At 49.2% G+C, this 19,861-nt stretch overlaps 1 protein-coding gene across 3 annotated transcripts; it reads right to left on the reverse strand.

Moving 5' to 3' along the window:
• Positions 1 to 2,356: 2,356 nt before the first annotated feature.
• WNT5A (Wnt family member 5A) lies at positions 2,357 to 16,859 on the reverse strand. Of its 3 annotated transcripts, none has more exons than XM_059856402.1 (5): positions 16,446 to 16,859; positions 13,146 to 13,279; positions 11,749 to 12,014; positions 6,741 to 7,033; positions 2,357 to 5,198 (listed from the first exon to the last, which is right to left on the reverse strand). In XM_059856402.1, exons 1-5 carry the CDS (start codon positions 16,449 to 16,451, stop codon positions 4,740 to 4,742), a joined length of 1,158 nt encoding a protein of 385 aa, XP_059712385.1. In that variant the 5' UTR covers positions 16,452 to 16,859; the 3' UTR covers positions 2,357 to 4,739. The 3 variants fall into 3 exon arrangements, with proteins under 3 accessions (XP_059712385.1, XP_059712387.1, XP_059712388.1); XM_059856404.1 differs by lacking the exon at positions 16,446 to 16,859 and adding an exon at positions 14,015 to 14,136; XM_059856405.1 differs by lacking the exon at positions 16,446 to 16,859 and adding an exon at positions 13,673 to 13,964.
• Between the last annotated feature and the right edge of the window lie 3,002 nt (positions 16,860 to 19,861).

The raw sequence follows: 19,861 nt of genomic DNA on the forward strand, positions 1-19,861 counted from the left end.
CATTATTTTACATTTATAAAATATATGATGAGGAACATACCACATGCATTCTAGACTTTCTGTCTGCACTGGAAATCAGCTGGGAAATTAGGAGGTACAGCATAGAAACATCACTACACATATACCGTATTACTGCTTTTGCAGCTGCAGTCCCAGAATTTGTTTCACAATAATTCAGTTACCCATGTTTAAACAACCAGCCAGCAGAAGAAAGGCTGATATATTTCATATGCATTCTCTTTGAGCAGGGGGGCCTTCACGTCTGGTCGAAAAATGTCAGGCTCATATGACACCACCAGAGTCAGGAGAGATGCCTAACCATAACTAAAAGCAGAATTTGGCCAACACAATTGGAAAATACCAGCAGACTATATACAAATGTACACACGCAATCTCATATAAGAGCAGAGCATGAGACAGATTGGATTTTTTAATCACACCTTTAAAGAAAACAACATTTCATGTACAAACCTCTCACTGCACTCCTATGTGGATCCTTTATCCCACTGCAACATAAACAGACATACCAGAGTCTGGAGTAGGGAAGAAAGATTTTTCTTTCTTTTTTTTTTCCCATGGAGGATTTTAAACACAATTTAAAAAGCAAAAGAACAGATCTGGCCTGCCTTCCAAACTGACTTCAATAATAGATAAACAGTTTTAAGACTACCACAGTCAGCAAGTACATACATAAGCTTTACATTAATACCTACATTTTTAGGAGAGCTTCATTTTTCCTCGTTGTTCTTGGTTTCCTCCAGCATATAGTCCACAAGAAAAAAACTAGACATTTTTCCTGATTCACCAAAACCATGCTTTTACAATGAATAGCCTAATGGTTTAAATATTATTCCTCAAAACTTCTTATCCATAGGAAAGCAGCCTTTCTGTCAGCTTCTGTACCAATTCCTACAAGTTTTGTATCATCTTTTTAAGATGATTCTATCAAGCCAATCCTTCAGAAAGGAAGGATTTTAGCTTGCATCCTGCATGCAGAGTCTGACTTGAACCTCCATTCTCCTCTTTAAGTCTCTTATCTCTTGTGCACTTATTGCTAAGACCTGAGGGCTTTGGTACTTCACAAAAACAAAGTGGATCTCAGAACTGGCAAAGACATAACCAAATACAAACATTTGAAGTTATTACTAAAAAAACAAGATTCTGAAACAGCATTTTTAACAAAATTAAAAAGATAAAATTTGGTGCAAATTAAAAAAAACTCTCTTGTGTCTGAGCCCATAATGACTATTTTGAATACAGATTATTTACTGCTGGCAATAAAGAAGTTTTTTGGTAACTTTTCTGTTATTGGGAAAAGCTTGAATACAATCCAGTCAAAAAAAAAAAAAAATGCTGACTTTCCTAAATAGGGGCTGTGTTTTTGCAATAAAGAATACTGGTCAATATACAAGTGGAGGAAAACTGAACCAGATGTCAGTAATAGGACCACAGAACGTTGCATTTGCCCAGAATCGCTATTTTAAACACATGATGTTGGTCTACTGGTTTGTGGGATAATACATTCTTGGCAGCCAGAAAGAGTTTTGATATGTTAGAAGGTTATCCTTGAAAAAAAAAAAAGAAAAAGAAAAAAGGAGGAGAACTGAGGTAAAAAAAGGCCACTAATTCATCAAGTTACCTATAGAAAAAAAAAAAAATCATTACTTAAGAAATCAGTTCAAAGACAAGTCAGTGGCAAAACAGAAAGCTTGGGGCTCATATTCATTTTTGTTTTCTGCTTTACCTCCTTAATACGAATACTTCATTTATCCTCCTCTGCACTTTGCCTTCCTGGCTTTTTTTAAGGATTCTTCCCTTCATTTGTACTCAGTTTCTGCTGAGCTTCCACCCTGCAGCTCCACCCAGGGCGGTGGGAGCGATGTGGGTGAACCACCCCCACCCAGAGCACACCAACCCAGCCCCGAGGGCTTTTCCTCTTGGAAACCTTTGCTCACCCCAGGATCCTGCTGCCCTCACTGGCACTGCAGACAGCAGCTGCCCCAAAATCCCTGAAGGCAGCCCTGGAAGCCATAAGCACACAAGTAACAACCTAGGTCCCTGTCCCCTAGCAACTTGGTAGTTGTCCATCTCTAAAATGCTGCCTAGCTCAGAGGCACAGTTTCTGAGTGGATTTTTGGTGTGTTTTTTCGGTTTAGGTTTTTTCCCCTTCTACTTAAGAAGTCTTCCTCTTTTATCTGTAAGTCTTCTTAATATTGAAATAAAACTTCAAAATGTACTTTGTATGTTTGGCCAACAAACACATCCCTGTTTTACCATGTAATGAATTTAAAAATCAACTCTGCTCGTTGTGTTAACAAACCCTTCTCTGAAAGATAATTAAAACCACTTCCCAATATACAACCAAAGTTTTATTTTTATAGTCTATCTTCAATTATGGCATAATCCTTTCTTTTTTTTTTAACCAGTGAAATATACAAATCACACAAGACAGAAATATGTACATTAAATGTACAGAACAGAGGAAAGGACATAGAAGATTTACATATCTGAATGACAGGTAAAATATTTTACATTAAATAGGGTTTTAATAGCTAGGATCATGAGATTCAATTCTGCTCAGACAGAAGTCACTAAAAAGGAACATGAGGTGATTCGGCAAATGAAAAAAAAAAAGATCATGGTTTTTGTACAATAAAAACCAAAGTGACATATTCAATGAATTAGTGCTTTATTTATTTCTCTTACTTTAAAGATATTCTTTGCAAACATCTGAAGATGAGGGGTAAATATGTCCTTGTACAATAAATTAAGAGCAATAAAGCGCCATCAAGAAGCTGATAAATGATCAAGATGAATTTAATGATACAGCTTAAAGGCTTGTGAAAAGTCAAGGCTTTAGTACAACTAGGCTAAAGTGAAAGGTTTTCCTCACTTGTTATCTGCAAAACCATTTTCTTTTACTTGTAGGATGGGACTGAGTTGGAAAGTGGCATCTGAATCCAAGATGAAATCCTGTGTAACTACACAGCATGGGGGGAACACATTTTGTTTGACAACCAACAATTCTCTGTTCAAAAACTGAAAAGCAAGGGCCAAATGCAGCACATTTTGGAGTTGGAAGGTGTCTCCTTTCAGCAATAATCAATAATGCCCTTAATGTGAGAGTGGAATAGAAGTGATCTCCAGACTGGTATCAATTCAAGTGCAGGGTGCTGCCTCTATCAACTACCCAAGGAAGTCCTGAAACTGGGAAGAGGCTTACTTCTTTGTAATTATCCTTAAAATTTCTGAATGTTAAAAGTTCTTAAAAAAATAATAATTAAAAATAAAAACCCACCAAAAGCTTAGAATCAATCTAAACACCTGAAGAGATCTGAAAAAGAAAATAAGGGATGAACTGCCCCTTTAATTTAGATGGTTTATTTTTTTTCTAAATCATTAAAATATATATGTACAAAAAGCTTTGAAGTATCAGAGACCAGAGACCACAGTTCTCCCATATATATGTAACTGCTCGAGTACAGTCTGAACAGTTGTAGTGTATATCTGCAGTATATTATCTAAAGCATGTGTATTAAAGACATAGGATGATAAATTTGGTATTGCTGCAACGTTTCATTGAACTATAATAGTCAGTTAATGTTATTAAAATATGAAACTACTGTCTCCTTGAGTGAAAGCGTTCCCAAAATCTGCGAAAAAAATTAAAATCAGTCATTCCAAGAGCGGATATCTAATGATTTATTTTCTCACATAAAATTAGAGGAGTTATTTGTCAAGCTGTGTTTTGAAAGACAGCCAGCTATTACACCATTTTAAGGCATTTTCAAATTTGGGGAACTCTCCTTTCCATGGGCTTTGCAGGCTGGGAAAGCAAAGCTGTCTGTGAGCATTGCCCAGCTCCGGTGCTGCGGGCAGCCTGCCCCGGGCTGCTCCACGCCCGCCAGGGAAGCGCTGCTCCGCCACACGAGACACTCGAACGTCACAATTGGCTGATGAGGCCAAGCTCTGCCTTGAAGAATATCTTTATTATTCACCAAGGCAGATTTGTTTTTTTCTGGGTTTTTTTTTTCCTGTCTTGCTCGGTTCTTGCCAGCCCCGGTGAGTCAGGGATAGCGCAGTTGAAGCCTTTCTGATCCTTTGCTCTTTGCCCTCCGGTGACCCTTGGCGGGCAACCGACACCGCACCTTGTGATGAACATACCCCTTATTTACAGAGCCCTACATGCACTGAACAGCTTTACACACCCTACTCTAGGAACTTCTAGTGTCTGAACCTAAAAGTCATGGACAGCTCTGTGTGTTCCTCACATCCGTAAGGATGGTTCTAACATCCCAAGCACATTACGTGGTTGCTCTGTCTACTGCACATGTATTACGTTCCATAGATCTAAATTAGGATATGTCGGCTTTTCCTCTCAAACTACTCTATTGTTTGTAAGAAAAGTCAACTATTTTTTTTTAACTTTGTAAAATAAATATTCTCAGATTCTCCCCCATTATTGCCAAAAATATAAGCCTCACACAGTTCTGGGATGGACGCAGAGAGGGTTTCCAGGCACTTCTCTTTGCAACCTTTATATTTTTCTTTTTACTTTCTCTTTTTTTTTCCTTCCCCGCCCTTTTTTTTTTTCTTTTTTTTTTTTTTTTAATTTTCTTAAAAGAAGACGAAAACTCCTTGGACTCTATAAATAAAGTGGAGATAGTCCTGCAGAAAGGGAGAGGGGCCTGCACCCCTTGCTGGCAGGCGGCTGCAGTTCCTCCCACCTCGTCCGTGCCCTATTTGCACACAAACTGGTCCACGATCTCTGTGCACAACTTGCATTTCACGTAGCAGCACCAGTGGAACTTGCAGTGGCAGCGCTCTCGCTGCACCGTCTTGAACTGGTCGTAGCCCCGGCCGCAGCACATGAGTTCACAGCCGTCCATGCCCTCCGAGGTCTTATTGCACAGGCGGCCCTGGGTGCCCAGGGAGCCGGTGCTCTCGTTGCGCACGCAGTAGTCGGGGCTGGGGTCGATGTACACCAGGTCGTGGATGGTGGGGGCGTTGAAGCGGCTGTTCACCTGCACCAGCTTCCCCCGGCTGTTGAGCTTCATGGCGGCGGCGCTGTCGTATTTCTCCTTCAGGGCGTCGCCCACCTTGCGGAAGTCGGCGAGCTGCAGCCAGCAGGTCTTCAGGCTGCAGGAGCCGGAGACGCCGTGGCACTTACAGGCCACGTCAGCCAGGTTGTACACCGTCTGCAGGAGTCAGGGAGAGAAGCAAGAATCATGATCAAAGACTAGCACGGCTGCGACAGCGTTTATACCCCTCATCTCCTGCCCTCTGTCGCATTCCCACCAGCCCCTCCACAGTATTCACTTTGGCATCCTCTCCCCTCCTCCTATTCAGTGGGAAGGACGAGTCAGCTGACACACCCATGCACCCCAGCACCCCAAAGAGCCAGGAGGAGGAGGAGGAGGAGGAGGAGGAGGAGGAAAGGAGAGTCTCACCAGCCTCTCCCCCCAACAGCACACACAGCAGCATCACTCAGGCTGCACTCAAATTTTAGGAATTCGCTCTCAGGCCAGCAAAGGATTTTGCTATTTCATTGAAAAATGTAAAACATCTCCTTATTTTCTATCTGAGTTACTGTCCCTATTGATCTCTGCTTGAGGCTGCAATTAGGGAAAGAGTTAAGATTCCTCTTGCTCCTGGCTCAGCTGCAGCTGATTGTCTACTCTTGGCTCGGCATCCTCCTCCTATCCCAAACACTGCTCTGGAAGAGAGACTTCATCCAAGAAGAAACCCCCAAACACCTATGGGTGGGAGTCAGAGCTACATAGCAATATCCTCTTTACAAAGCTTTGGCAGGGAAACCTCAGTCATTTGCCCTGTACAAATAAAATAAGAGTCAGTGTTGACACTGCCCCAAAAATCCTGGGGTCTGACACATTAGATGATACTGTAGACAGCTTCCACCCAGCAGTTACAGAGTCTTAACACTGCCAAATGGCACTGCACAGATGAGGCTGAGGAAGGAAAAAACTCCTCAAGTCTCCGTAAGCAACTGTGAAAGTGTAATTTTTCTTCTTGCTTATAGTAATTGGCCCGTCCATTGCTCTCAGACACCCTCTTCTTACATTTAAATACTACCAATTTTCAATTATCTTTCATCCTTCTTCACTTTAGAACACAAGTGCAAAGTCTCAGCTGACTATTGTTGGCACTTCAAGCTCTAGGAAAATAATGATTTTGGCTCTTCATATACAGACTATTAAAAAAAATTTACACCCATTCATTTAAAGCATTTCTGAGATTAAAGAAACCATGAAGACGTGTTCAACCACAGAAGACCATGTTTTCTAATAGCATAGAGAAGCTTTTCACATACTCTTAAACCAGGAAAAGAAAAAACGTCAGAACAATCTTGTGGCACAATTCCAGCCTGGGAAGCCCAGCACACCCCTCTTCCTTCCAACACACACTGTCCTGTTGGAAATACCAACTCATAAAATTCTGTTCTACAGAGAACCCTCAGCGAGCAGGGCACTTTTCATGAAACAATACAGAGGGAAACACAACACGCTTTGGTCCCAGCCTCCCCCGTGAGGAAAGCAACAGGACTGTCAGACAACCCAAAGCAACACCAAGTCATGCACTCCCCACCCACCCACACCCCGTGTTTGCCGTTTTCTCGTTTTGTGCGTCAAACCAAAGGCGAGCCACGGTGGCTGCTCTGTGCCCCAAAAAGAAGGGGTGAGGAGGAGCGTGGGGGGACACGCTGCGGTGCAGACACTCACTCTTCTGCCGGCCTCGTTGTTGTGCAGGTTCATCATGATGCGGGCGCTCTCGTAGGAGCCTCGCTGGTAAACTCGCTCGCGCTCGCGCGCGTCCACGAACTCCTTGGCGAAGCGGTATCCGTACTCGATGTTGTCCCCGCAGCCGCCCCACAGCCAGTCCCGGGGCAGGTCCTTGGGCCGCGCGGCGCGGCTGCAGCCGCACGAGGACAGCTCGCCCTCCCGGCACGCGCGGCTCATGGCGTTGACCACGCCGGCCGCGCTCACCGCGTAGGTGAACGCCGTCTCCCGGCTGCCTGCACGGAGACACAAGCGGGGTTAGGGCACGGCCACCGCTCCCAGCCCGCTGATGGGCCGGGAGGACCAAGGCTCTCCAGAGCCACCGAGTTCGCTCGCACGGTAAAAGCGAGAGTAGCCACGAACCACGCTGCCCAAAACATCCTCACTCTGAAAGAACCAAGCCAACCCAAGCCATGTGAGCACACACAGTTTGTCAAGGGCAGAAATCACTTCTCTTTCATGCTGGTGAATGCCTGGATGGAAGTGCAGAGTGGAGGAGGGTCAGGGCCACGAGGCCAGCGGGGCCAAAGCAGCCATGCCTGCATGTGAGGAGAGGGAAGGGCTCCCTGTCCTTCAGAAGAAAGAGATGTTAAATACAACTTTTAAAAGTCTGGTTCTTAAATTACTGCTTTTCAAACGTGATTGATGCACTTCACCCACTTATTCCAATTTATTTAAAGTTCAAGCAATTTACGAAGTCTCCCAGTATCAAAAGAAACACGCAGCAGAATAACACACAACTTTTCACCTTACACATTAGCCAGACACTTCTGGAGGAGACTATTTAAAACTAACAACAACCTGCGCTGGTTATTATCCACCACTTCAGCTCTTGTGAATATGGCAAGGGAGCCCATGGACAATCATTTTTACAAATTACTGGGAAGAAAAAACCCTTGGCACGAGGTGGCCTTGAAGGTTTTCTCCTGTATCTGGTGCCCTTAAATGGAAATGGAAAACCTCAAGTTTCCAGCTTTCGTTAAGAAAAAGTTACAATACTCATAATGTAAGACATGGCCACATACCCCTATTGACAGTATCAGATCCCACCTCATTAAGTGTCTGACTTCCCCAATCACTTTTCCAAGGGTGCCACAAGTTCTGAGTACAACTAGCAAAGCTTGCAGATAAACAAACACAAAACTCGCACCACAGAGCAACACTTGAAGTTTGTTTTTCTCCTTAAGAGACAGCATCCAAGAAAGATTCTTGGAATGACTAGGAATAGACTAAATATTTTTTTCTGTTTATATGATTTAAGTTTTATTCCTAATCTTTAGTCTAATCAATAGATCAAGCTAGTTTTTAGTCTTGGTTTCATGTGATTTTACTTAGGGAATATCATGGGCCTTTGAAAAACTAAGATGTTAAGAGGCCGCGTTTTGGGCAAGTCACATATATTTAGACAGCAACATTTTAGGAAAAAATCTCTTTGTACAAGATGTATCATGACAGGTCAAATCTAATAGGAGCTTTCAAGCACTTCTGAAACATAAATAATTTGAAGTCTGGTTCATATTTAACATCAAGATGACACCAAGATTAGAGCAGCTTTGTTAATACAACAGCTGTCATCCACTGGATTAATTTTAGTAATAGATGCTGGGTTTAAATGGGAAAAATCAGAAATCTTATGTTAGGAAAGATGAGACTTAAGAAAGATCAGAAGCACTTTGCTACCTTACAATGGTCTATACTCACAGACACCTGTTCTTGGGAGTAGCTATATGAGTTGTGGGTATAAAGGGTTACAAGAGTAGCATTTTCAGTTAAAAAAACATTGGCTTTATGCGGTGACTTAAGCCTTGCATCTACTGCAAACTATAGCAGGGGGAACCTCATACAGATTTTAATGTTCCCATTTGCTCTGTAACACACATTTTTGGATTAATTCCTTAAGCAAAATTTCCACTATATTGAGAGGAAAGAAACGTGGTCTGCTTTGGACCACAGGACTCGCCTCTTCCATTCCATTTTTGTTCTTCCTCATGTTTAGTTAACTCATGCTTTCACATGGTTAACTCTGCCGCTTACTGCGGGATTTAAACTCACAGAGCTGACTATTTTTGACTAGTTTTCATTACTAACCTGGAACAAAATTTAAAGAACTTACTCTCAGTGGGAAGGAGCAGGAAAGGTTTGGGTTCAGGAAGGAGAGTTGCCCTGCAAGTTGCCTCCTTGAGCATTCAGGCAAATTATAAAACAGCATCTGCTGCTGAAGTACACTTCAAGCCAACAGTGCCTCAAGTCATCGACCCCAGGAACACATAAAGAGTGATGGCTCCACACGGATGAGTTACTTTGAGTTTTCTTTTTCTCCCCTCTTTTTTCAGTCTTTAGGCACAACTGTGCTTTCCTTCACTGTCAAACATATCTGTCTTTTCCCACAGTCCAGGATTTCTCTCTATTGTAGCCATGGCAAGCAAACACACATTCCAAACACGTTCGAGTCCCCTCTCTCCCATATATATAAAACATAGAAATGGAACTGTTCAATATACACACACTGTAGGAAGCCACCCACAGAGCAAGGCGCTGAGCTTTACACTTGATCTGAATAAGTCTGCAAGAACAGAACCTTTTTTTTTTTAATACCTGAACATAAGATACAAAATGTTCTTTGTCTTGCATTTTAAAAGCATTCAGCATCAGGCTGAAGGCAGAATAAGCTGGACCCCAACCACACGGAGCTGTAGGGGGAGGATCCAGCGATTTTGTTTCCTGTTAGCACTTAGCTGTGTGTGCAAAGCCCATGTGCAGCCTGCACAGGGCTGGCCACAAAGCCAGGAGATGGCAGCGAGCACCGTGGCCTGACCTGGGAACCAGCACCCAAGGAGAGCAGTGCAGAACACAGGCCCTAAAATTTTACAGTTCAGTAAGCCACAGAGCAAGTTTCCAAACCCAAGGGCAGGTTTATTTGTACAGCTTTAGCTAACTGCAGGGTAAATCCTGGAAGAAAGACTGTCCATTGACACACGGGGCCGTGGCTGTGCCGGCGGGCAGTGCCGTGCCCGGGAACTCTCTGGGGCGCAACCAAAGGCACGTGGCAAAATCTCCCAAACAATGTGCACTCAGAGCCTGCACCCTGCACTGCTGGGAGCAAGGGGCACCTGACAGCCCATCACACAGGGCATGGCAGGCTGAAGTCAAGGGAACCGGGCTCTGAAAGTGTCCACTTGTCCCTCCAGACAGAGGAACACCATCTGGTCATTACTGAGGGTCAGCGTGAAATACTGCAACTGCTACACCTCCTTCCCTGCTCTCACTGAATACACTCTTCATGCTCTCACTCCTGAATATGGCTATTAACCTTGCTTCCATCTGCAATTAGAGTAAGTGGCTTAATTACATGATGAATTGCTGTGTAGACATCAGCTAATACTGTCATATCCAGCAAAAGGGTGCGGCAAAGTTATTTAACTTGAAAGGAGCCACCTTTAAATAGATCTGTCATACCTGGGGAGGGCAGAAATATCGACTCCAGAGACAGACACCACAAATCACAGGCCCCATCCTGTACACTCCTTCACACCAACAGTCCCCCTGAGCTAATTTTCACTTGCTTGGATAATAAATAAGGGCTGAAGGACGAAGGCCTAAATTTTAAACAGATTAATTTTCTCACATTTTTTAGATTACTAGCACAGAGAGGTGTACAGAAGAAGCTTGCTTTCATGTTTTTAAACTTTGCTTGGGTAAGGTTAAAAAAAAAACCTCTACGGGGGGTTAATACTGTGCTTTAAAAAGCCTAGGGAAGATTATTTATCTAAAATCAAATGTTCCAATTCAGTACTTTCATGCAATAGATTTTTTTTCTATTTGTCTGACAATCTCCAAATAAAAGCTTCTTTTAACAAAAACTGAGACCAAATGTGAATGGATGCATTCCTTCAACCTTAACTGGAGTCAGCCCATTTACAGACAAACCCAGACTGAAACTAATTTTAAAACGTTTTCTTTTTCTAAAGCAGGACAGAAAAACACTGCCATAAAAGCTTTGCTTTATAACCCCAACTAAAAAGCAGTGCTGCATTTGCAAGTGTACCTCTCACTACTTAAAGCATCACAAGTGTCACCCAGAAAAGTAGGCATTTTTCAGATGATTACACAAAATCAGCAATCTGCCTTGAGAAAGTCAGAGGAAGGTTTCACCATGGACCCTGTTCAACAGAATAGCACTGGTTAAAATTTTGCCAAGGACTTTAAAATACTGCAAGGTCCTTAAATGCTAATAAAGTCAGGCAGCACATGAGCACTGGAGAAGGCCATTTCAGAGAGGATCTGATAGGGGAAGGGTTGGGTGTCCACCAAATTGTGATAACATGCTAAACAAGAATCTGTCTCTTACCATGGACATGATTCCATTAAATGTCAGTTACAAGGACACTCACACATTTTACCATGATAGAACTAATCTCATGAAAATTACCCTGCTACAGTAATTTAAAAATAAATCTGTTGTCCTTAAAAAAGAGAGAAAAAACCACTGTATCTGGAAATAAGCAAGGAGGAATTGCCTATAAACACTAATCGACAGAGCAGCAATTTTTAGTTAACCTCTGGACCAAGAGCGATTTATTATCCAGCTGCTAACTTTGGAACTAGACATGGATATCTTTAATTTTACAAGACGCTGCAGGTTTTAATTCTTGTAGGTTGCCTTCGTTTTGTCTCAGGTTCTCTAAAAAAGAGATTCCAGGGCCTCATTTTCCTTTTCTCCCCTATTCCCATATGCAAATATATATTCCTACTTTGTTTTCCAAGACATATGGCTGGACGGTGGTGGGAAATCACCTCCAGCTAAAAATAATCCAGCTCCTTTGCCAACTTTTGGAAACACTTGATTGTATACAGTACTCAGTAAGAACCTGGCAAGAGATTCAAGTGCAGAACAGTGTGTGCCATACATATCCTTAGACAAGAGTTTAATCATAAAGATGTTGCTTCCTACCTATCTGCATGACTCTGCCAAAAACAGAGTTGTTGTCCACAGTGCTGCAATTCCATCTTCTATGTCTGAATTGATACTGGCACTCCTTAATGCCCGTCTTTGCACCCTCTCCAATGAACTGCATATGGTCCTGATACAACTGGCAGAGTTTCTTCTGTCCTTGGGAAAGCCCTGCTAGCTGGCTACATAGTGGCTGGGCTCCTATAATGTACACCTCTGACATCTGAACAGGGTTCATGGGGTTCATGGGGTTCATCCCTAAGGACCTGCACAAAGAAAGATTTGCATTAATAAACAGAAGATTTCAAAATAAAATAAAGCAATTAAAAAAAAAATCTATAAATCCCAGACAGAGCTGTATCTTATATGTAAGCATACAACTCCTGTTTTTGTTAACAAGTGATGAAAAACCCCAGGCACTTAAATATGAAACTTTTGTTTTAAGAACAGGACAGAAGTTACTAGTTTCCACCCATGTGGTTATCACCATACATTAGAGACTGAAGTGGGACACAGACTTGCAAGACTTGCATCTAGGCAGTCTTTTAGCAGCTTAAATTGGCACAGCAAAAAAACCATTGCAAGGCCAGGAAAATAAATAAAGCAAAAATGAAAAAAGCTCTCCAAATTCCAATTTATCTTAACACATATTTTATACTTAAGTCTGGGTTTTTCAATCTGATCTGTTATAAACAAATAGGGAAACCTTTAGCAAGCCAGAAGTTAGAAACTTGCTACAGACTGAGTCTAGCTTCTTCCAAATGACAACACAGAAACATACAGGCAAGTATATTCATTCTAAACAAAATCAACTTTGTTTTCTTAATTCTTAAAGTGCACTTCACATGATACATTTCAATTAAAAATTAGCTATTAATCCAAAAGGCATCACTGGAAAAAGCAGAGAAACACCCATTTCAAGAACTCTCAACACTGTACACTATACAGATAATCTGCCAAATCAGGAATTTAAACGTATTCCTTTGTAATGAAATGTATTTGTCAACATTTCAGTTACAGAAAACTTCAAACTGAAACTTTAAGTTTTTCCTTGCAAAACAGCATTTTCTCTTGCACATGCAAAACATCTAACGTAAGGGAGTTGAAACATCTCTTTTGAAAGAAAAACAATTATAGTGATTTAAAGATGATAAAATTCATAGAGAATCCACCAGACAGCACTCTAAAAACTGTGTTTTACACCACGAGATGTTGCACCCTCACTCGACAGACCCATTCCTTCTCCTACACAACATATTCCAACCAGCACACTTCTCCCCTGCTGCCTCGCTCCGGCCGCACTCCCGCAGAAACAAAGTACAGAAGAAGCACAGAGACATTGAAACAAGCAAATCTTGACACCCCCTTTCAAAAGCAAGTCGATTCGAGATGCTTACCACCAAGAGCTGGCTTCTATTACAACCTGGGTAAAAGAGGAGAAAACGGCCAGAGCCACTACGAGGTACTGAGAAGCCATTGTACTGCCAACTGTCCCCACAGCACCTCCGTGGATTAATACTGCACTGGATTTCTAGAGGGGGGAGAAAAAGGATCAGATTGTTTATTGCTTCTCAGACCATTTTCGAGCATTCAAGTTTAAACAACGGAAGTCTCCGGGCCCCTTTTAACTTGACTCTGACTCGCCGGCCCTTCTCCCCGGCGAGGCTCTGGTGCCAGACACAGGCACGTCGCAGCTCCCGCTCCACCGGGCAGAACCCACCCCGCCAGCCCCCACCCCCCCGCGGACACCGCCTTCCCGGGGCGCCCGCCCGTCCCTCTGCCCCGGCCCCGCCGCTCCCGCACCCCGCCCGCCGGACGGGACGGGACTGGACCAGGCGCAAGAGCTGCTCCGGACACGGGACCCGGGACCCGTCCCCGCTGCCCCGGGGCTACAGCGACCCGCGGGCCCCGGGCCGGGCATTACCCCATCGCTGCCCGCGCCGGGGACACGAAGGGCTCGCGGCTGGCTAAAGACGGCTTCAGGTTTGCAAAGCGAGCCCGACAGGGAGGGGGGCCGGTGCCTCGAGGGGTCGGTTCCGCGGGGGACCCGAGGGCTCCCGCCCGGGGATGATGCGGCCGGTCCTCGCCCTTCTCCGTCGTCCCCTAAAACATCTCGGCGCAGCCTCGGGGCTCCCGCCCTCCGCACTCGCCGAGGCAGCCCCGAGCTCCGCGCTGGCACCGCGGGGACTGCCCCGACGGCAGCCCCAGAGCCGGTACCGGCCCGGGGAGGTACCAGGAGCGACAAGGGGCAGCTCCGCGTCCCGACCTGGACCCTGCAAAAACCGGGCTGCCGTCTTGGAAGTCAAACGCTTCCCCCGACGGGTCCCGCGATCACCGTCTGGTCCTCACACGGGACTCTCTCACTCTCTCCCTAGAGCCATTTCTGGGGTTGATTTCCCCTCCCCTCGGAAGGAGAAAAAAAAAAAAAAAAAAGGCAGAAAAAAAAAAGACATTTCGACACTTGGGGGCTCCCTATTCCCTATTCATTCTCCAAAGGCCCTTAACGCTGAACTGAAGGTGTTCTTAATTCTAATTTATTTCTGTTTGCGAAGGGCCGGGAGGAGCGGAGCGCTGGCAGCGGGACCGGACAGGGAACATGCCCGGGCACACGCGGGGGAGCTGCCGCAGCGTGGGGACCCCCATGCGCCGCTCCCCGACACTGCTCGGGGGCTGCAGCCCGGGGGCGAAGCCTCCCCGCGCCGTGCGGGTTGAACATCCCCTGCCGCGGGAGATGAGCCCCCCCAAAGTCCCCGCTGCCGGGGGTGGGTAGACGGGGGCCGGTCACCCGCAGCAGAAGGAGCCCGCCCGTCCCACGGGGGCTCAGTCCCGGCAAAGGTGCGAACGCCGAGGGCGTGCTGAGCGAGGGACGAGGCGAAGCGAGGAATGCGCGGGGCAAGCCTTGACACCCAACAGCGCACAACGCGCTGGGCTCTTTTCATCTCGTTACTTCTTGAAACAATGACAGTAACAAAGGAGCGCCACGAAACTGCCCGAGCCCAGATGAGGTCGGAGACGCCGGTGCCCATGCGGGACGCCGACAGCTGTGCAGCCCAGCAGCCAGCCCGGGCACGCCGAGCTGCCCGGCGGGGCGGGCGGCCGCGGAGGGAACGGGGGCCGGGACAGAGCCGGGAGTGAAGCGCCGGCCCCGCTGCAAGAGGCGGTCGGCAGGGTCAAAGGGCTCTGTCCCCACAAGGCCCGGGTGCCCGCCGAGCTCGGAGCCCCCGAGCGGCCCGGGGAGCGGTGGCGGCCCGCTCCCAACAGGGGGCGGCCTCGCTCGGCGGCTCTGCCCTTCCGACGGCACCTCCGCGCCTCTGCCATCGCCTCCTGGGCTGCGCACACTGCGCCGAGCAGCGAGGCTGCGGAGGCACCTGTGCCCGGGGCCGCGGGAGAGCCCGGCCCTTCTGCACGCAGCAGCTGACAAGGTACCACCAGAAACAACACACATACTAAAAAAAGCCCACATACAAAAAAAAAAAAAAAAAGAAAAAAAGATTAAAAAAAAAAAAAGCAGACTGCCCAGCAGCACGGAGCACTGGATTTCGGGAGTGTGAGGCACCGTGTTCAGCTTTGTAGGGCCGCGGAGATTGGGTTTTGGTATTTACGCACCCCATGCGGAGCCCGCGCTCCTTGCCGAGATGAAAAGAGAGGCTTTTACAGATCCTGCACCGCGGGATCGCCTCTGATCCTGTTTTACACGGGGTGTCTGGAAAGCCTGCGAAGGCATCTGGTTTTCTAGGAGCACTACCAGCGGGCAGGCGGCATCCAGAGCCCGGCTCCGGGGGGCTGTAAACCGCGGGAGGCGCAGCGGCTCCGCGGGGACCCCCCCGGCCGCCCCCTGCTCCCCGCTGCGTCTCCACAGCCATTTGGAGGAGCCAGACCACGTCTCACGTTTGCAGGGAAAGGCACTGGTCGGGTCCCGGCCCAGCTCTCCCCACCGGAGGCGCAGAGGGGCTGTTTTCCCGGGGGTGAAGGCACATCGCGTCCTTCCCTCGGCGCCCGGGGACAGCTTCGCTCCTCGGCCCCGCTGAACTCCCCGTGACCCTCCGAGTGCAGCCCATTTACCATACAATTGACAATTAAAAACAAACAAACAACAAAAAGCCAACAGCCTTTCCAACATGGAGTCCTCGCAGCGCCGAGGGGACCCCGAGGAGCCGCGCTCCTCCGCGCTGACCCAGGCGGGACCCGCTGCAGATGCAGAGTGATAATCTCCAGAAACTGAGAATAAAATTAAATGGGGGGGGGGGGCTGACTCCGGGTCCTCCGCTGGCCCCCCGCCAGTTCTCCTTAAAGGTACAGGCCACCATTAGCGCCGACGTTGGGCTCCTCCATAGCGATCCTCCTCGGGAAACTTTGGGAAGTTTGTAAAGATGTCTTTAAACTCGCGTTAGGAGCCGCTGCCAGAAAGATGCACCGGGACGCGGCGGGCAGAGCGAGCCCAACAAGTGTCCCTGCGGCGGGCTGCCTCTCTTCGGGGGGAAATTTAAAAAGAGAAGGAAAAGCAGAAAATACAAGAGCTTTTCCCAAGTGGGGAGCAGAACTCTCCGCGGTGGGTGAGAGCGGAGAGGCAGGAGCACCCGGCGCTAGCCGAGGAGGGGAGGAGAGGCCGCCCCGCGCCGGGGCCCCGCACCTCGCCGAGCGCAGCCCACCCTGCGCGCCCGCGGCCCCTGCGGCGCGGAGCCCCCGCGCGGACTCACCTCCATCGCGCGGGATCACCGAGCGGGAGCAGCCAAGTAATCCAAGCGGAGCGGGAGGAGAAACGGCGAGACGAAAGTAAAATCCTGGCTCGCAGGAGCCGGGCGGTATCGTCCCGAGCCGCGGCCGGGGGAGCGCGGGGGCCCGCGGAGCTGGCGGGGGGCGGCGGGCGAGCGGCCGCCCTGTCCGGCGCAAACCGAGCGTGTCCGACTGCGGAGCGGGGCACCAGTGCAGCCTTCTTTCCAAGGTCCATCAGCAATCGCAGTAATTAGGGCTTTCCACCAGCAGAAGAAGAAGGAGGTAAAAAAAAAAAAAAAAAAGCCAAAAAAAAAGCCAAAAAAAAAAAAAAAGCCAACCCAACACACGCACACAGCGCCCGTGGGCGTGATTGTGCGGAAGCAAATAAAAATCTTCACAAGCGGCAGCGAAAGCGCCGCGGGCGACGATCCGTCCCACCAGCCCAGGTGGTGCCGCCGCGGGGCTCCCCGCGCTCCCACCCGGCTCCGCCGGCGCTCGGGCCGCCGACAGCCCCCTCCGCAGCTCGGCGCGGACCGGCCCGCGAGAGGGGGACGATGGAGCCGAGCGGGTGCAGGGCTCCCCCCTGCCCGCCCCCTTCACTTGCTTAAAGGCTGGGCGGTGCAGAGCCGGGGGTCCGCCGCTGCAGAGCCATCCCGGGGCCGGCTCCCTCCATTTTACACTGAGAAGAAAAAGCCCAAACAGAAAAAGAAGTTTCTGCACAAGCGGGAAGGGGGAGGGGGGCTGTGCACGCGTTTGCCTGTCTTACGGGGCGACTGATCCTGCAAGGCGAGCAGGGGCAGGGGGAGGGGAGCAGTCCGGGCTTCAGGAGCTGCGGCTCCCCCAATCCATCGGTGCCAGAGGCGCCCAGCGCCGGGGAGCGGGATACGCGGGAGAAGAGCCGGGAGAGCAAGCCGGGGCAGGCGGCGTCGCGGCAGCCGACCCTTCCTCCGTGGGGCTCTGCCCCCGCCCGCTGCAGCCGGCCCCGCTCCCCCCGCGTCTCTCCCTCGCTCCTCTTCACCCCGCTGCTTAAAACTGCGAAGGAGAAAAAAAAAAAAGGAAAAAAAAAAAAGAAGGAAAAGAAAAAAAAAAAGTTAAGAGAGCCAACGGCAGCTGGAAAACTTTCTCGGCAGCGCATGCGCCCAGGGCCGGCCTATTGCAGACGGGGCTGGATTTTAAAGCTGTACGGCAGCGAGCGGGACCCCGCGCGGCCCCGGGGCGGGCGCCGAGCGCCCGCCGTGCGTGTCCGCGACCCGGCCCGTCCGCCGCGCTGAGTCCCGCATCACCGGGCCGTTCTCGCTGGTCAAGCCTGACGTGAAGCCCCGTGAGGGCACCGCAGTGCCCCGTGCGCCCTTCCCGGCTGGCGGGGTGCGTGCGGGGGAGCACGGCCCCTCCAGCACCGCCGGCCGGGATGAGCACATCCTGGGCCGGGATGGGGGCGCATGTACACCCCTGCAAACCCGTGGACACTGACATACGCACATGTACACCCATACACACACCCGGGCTCCGCCGGCCCCGCGGCGCTCCCCCTCGCACACATGTGCACACAATGTGCGGCGCACATGGCCGCGCCGAGCGGCTGCCCAGCATTCCTGCCGGGCGGCTCGGTGACAAGCCCTGCTTGTCGCATGCTCCGAGGCGCGGAGGCGGCCGCGTGTGCCGCCTGCCAAAGGGGACCGAGCGAGCTCGACGGCTCGTGTTCCTCCTCCTGCAGCGGCTTTTTGGCGCTGTAAATTTGGCACGTTGTTGACAAAACTGTTTGGATTAAATCAAGTATGACCCAGTGAGAGCTACAGGGGAGAGGGGCTTCGCGGGCCCTTTGCACCTCCCCGTTCTTTCCCTCCTCTGCAGCCCTCGGGTTTTTATTGCACCTCTCCCGTCTCGTGTTCACCCAAGCACAGGAAATGGGAGCGTTCCCGCAGCCACGCCGTAACTCCGCAGGGTTTCCCCTGTATCCGCCTGCTACTGCGGGTCCACGAGGGGATGCGGGGGAGGGGGCACATTATCAAAGCAGCCCTGGGAAATCCAACCAGGCTGCGACAGCAGCTCCGCTATCAATAAATGCATTCACTCCCTCAAAGCCATTCCAGTGCAAACAAAATCCCTTCGGGCGGCCGATGGGGGACAAGTCACATCCCGGCCGGCCCCAGCCGCTGCCCACCTGCTCCCGAGCCGAGAGCTCGTCCGCCCCGCCGGGGCGCTGCCTGTCAGGTAAGCGCAGCTCCGGCGGCACCAGCCGGACGGGCCGGATGTCCCCGCCGGGCCCCGATGGCCACGGCTCCCCCTCTGCCCTGCGTCCCCCTGGCCACCCCCTCAGTGGCTCTGGCGGGCCCCCCAAGCCCGCCCGGGGGGAGCCGCGCTGCGGGGGCCGCCGAGAGGGGCGCGGCGCTGGGGGCAGCGCGGAGCGGGAGCGGAGCAGGGGACCGGCCCCGCACTCTGCCACACCTGAGCGCCCCGGCGGGGCCCGAGACTGCAGCATCCCTCCCGGCAGGTTTCTGTACTCTCTAATATCCAAAGAGCCTTTCCATTAGGAATCCTCACTGCTCGGGCTGCTGTTCATTGCTCGGGACGCCTGGTGAGGAATTTATAAATTAGGTGTAGCACCAGGTCCGGGGAGGGGGAAGGAATAAGGGGGCTGTTCGTTTCTTTAAGAAGACCAACCTTAGTTTTATGCCTAGTAAATAATATTTTATTGCCTTTGGTTTACTGTGGCATTTCAATTATCCCCTTTAGGAGTCTGCAAACTGCGTAGGTTAAAGGTCATTTCTCAAATCACTAGAATTAGTAAAGAATAGCAGAAAACTGTAAAAGGGGGAGGAGCTGTGCAGTAAAACAAGAAAGATCGCTTGGAATAAACTAATAAAAAGCCCCGAGCTGTTTACCTCTCGCATTTGTATTCCCGAACGATGTTTATCATCGGGTAATTGCATAATGTCATCGGGCACAGGAAAACGCCAAGCCCGGGATGATCCACACGGGCAGGGCTGTGAGCGGCAGCTTGGCAGTGGGGGAAGCCAACACCAGATCATTTTCTTTGCCGGGATTCCTAGTCGCTGCCTTTAAAAAGAGAACTGAAGAGGGAATTTATAAATCGCAGGCAAATTTTCAAGCTATGGCGCATATAAGTGGAAATAAAGGGCAGAAATCCAAACATCCTGCAAGGCTTTAAGAATTTTAATTTCTCCTCACTATTTAAAACAGCTGGGTGAAGCTAGAGGGGGCAGGAGGGAGAAGTATTGACAGTGTTACAGGCATTCATGCTGCCCAAGGTTTTGTTTTCCAGGTTTGTTAGTGATGGAGCTCTAAAGGTAACCAGACAGTTGATCTGTCTGGCTTTACTGCCAACATCGAAGAGTTTTCTGGAGAAAAAAAATAAATTCTCAGAGTAATGTCATAAGAA

The sequence above is a fragment of the Haemorhous mexicanus genome, chromosome 11 (assembly GCF_027477595.1).
Source record: "Haemorhous mexicanus isolate bHaeMex1 chromosome 11, bHaeMex1.pri, whole genome shotgun sequence".
NCBI classification, from domain to species: Eukaryota; Metazoa; Chordata; class Aves; order Passeriformes; family Fringillidae; genus Haemorhous; species Haemorhous mexicanus.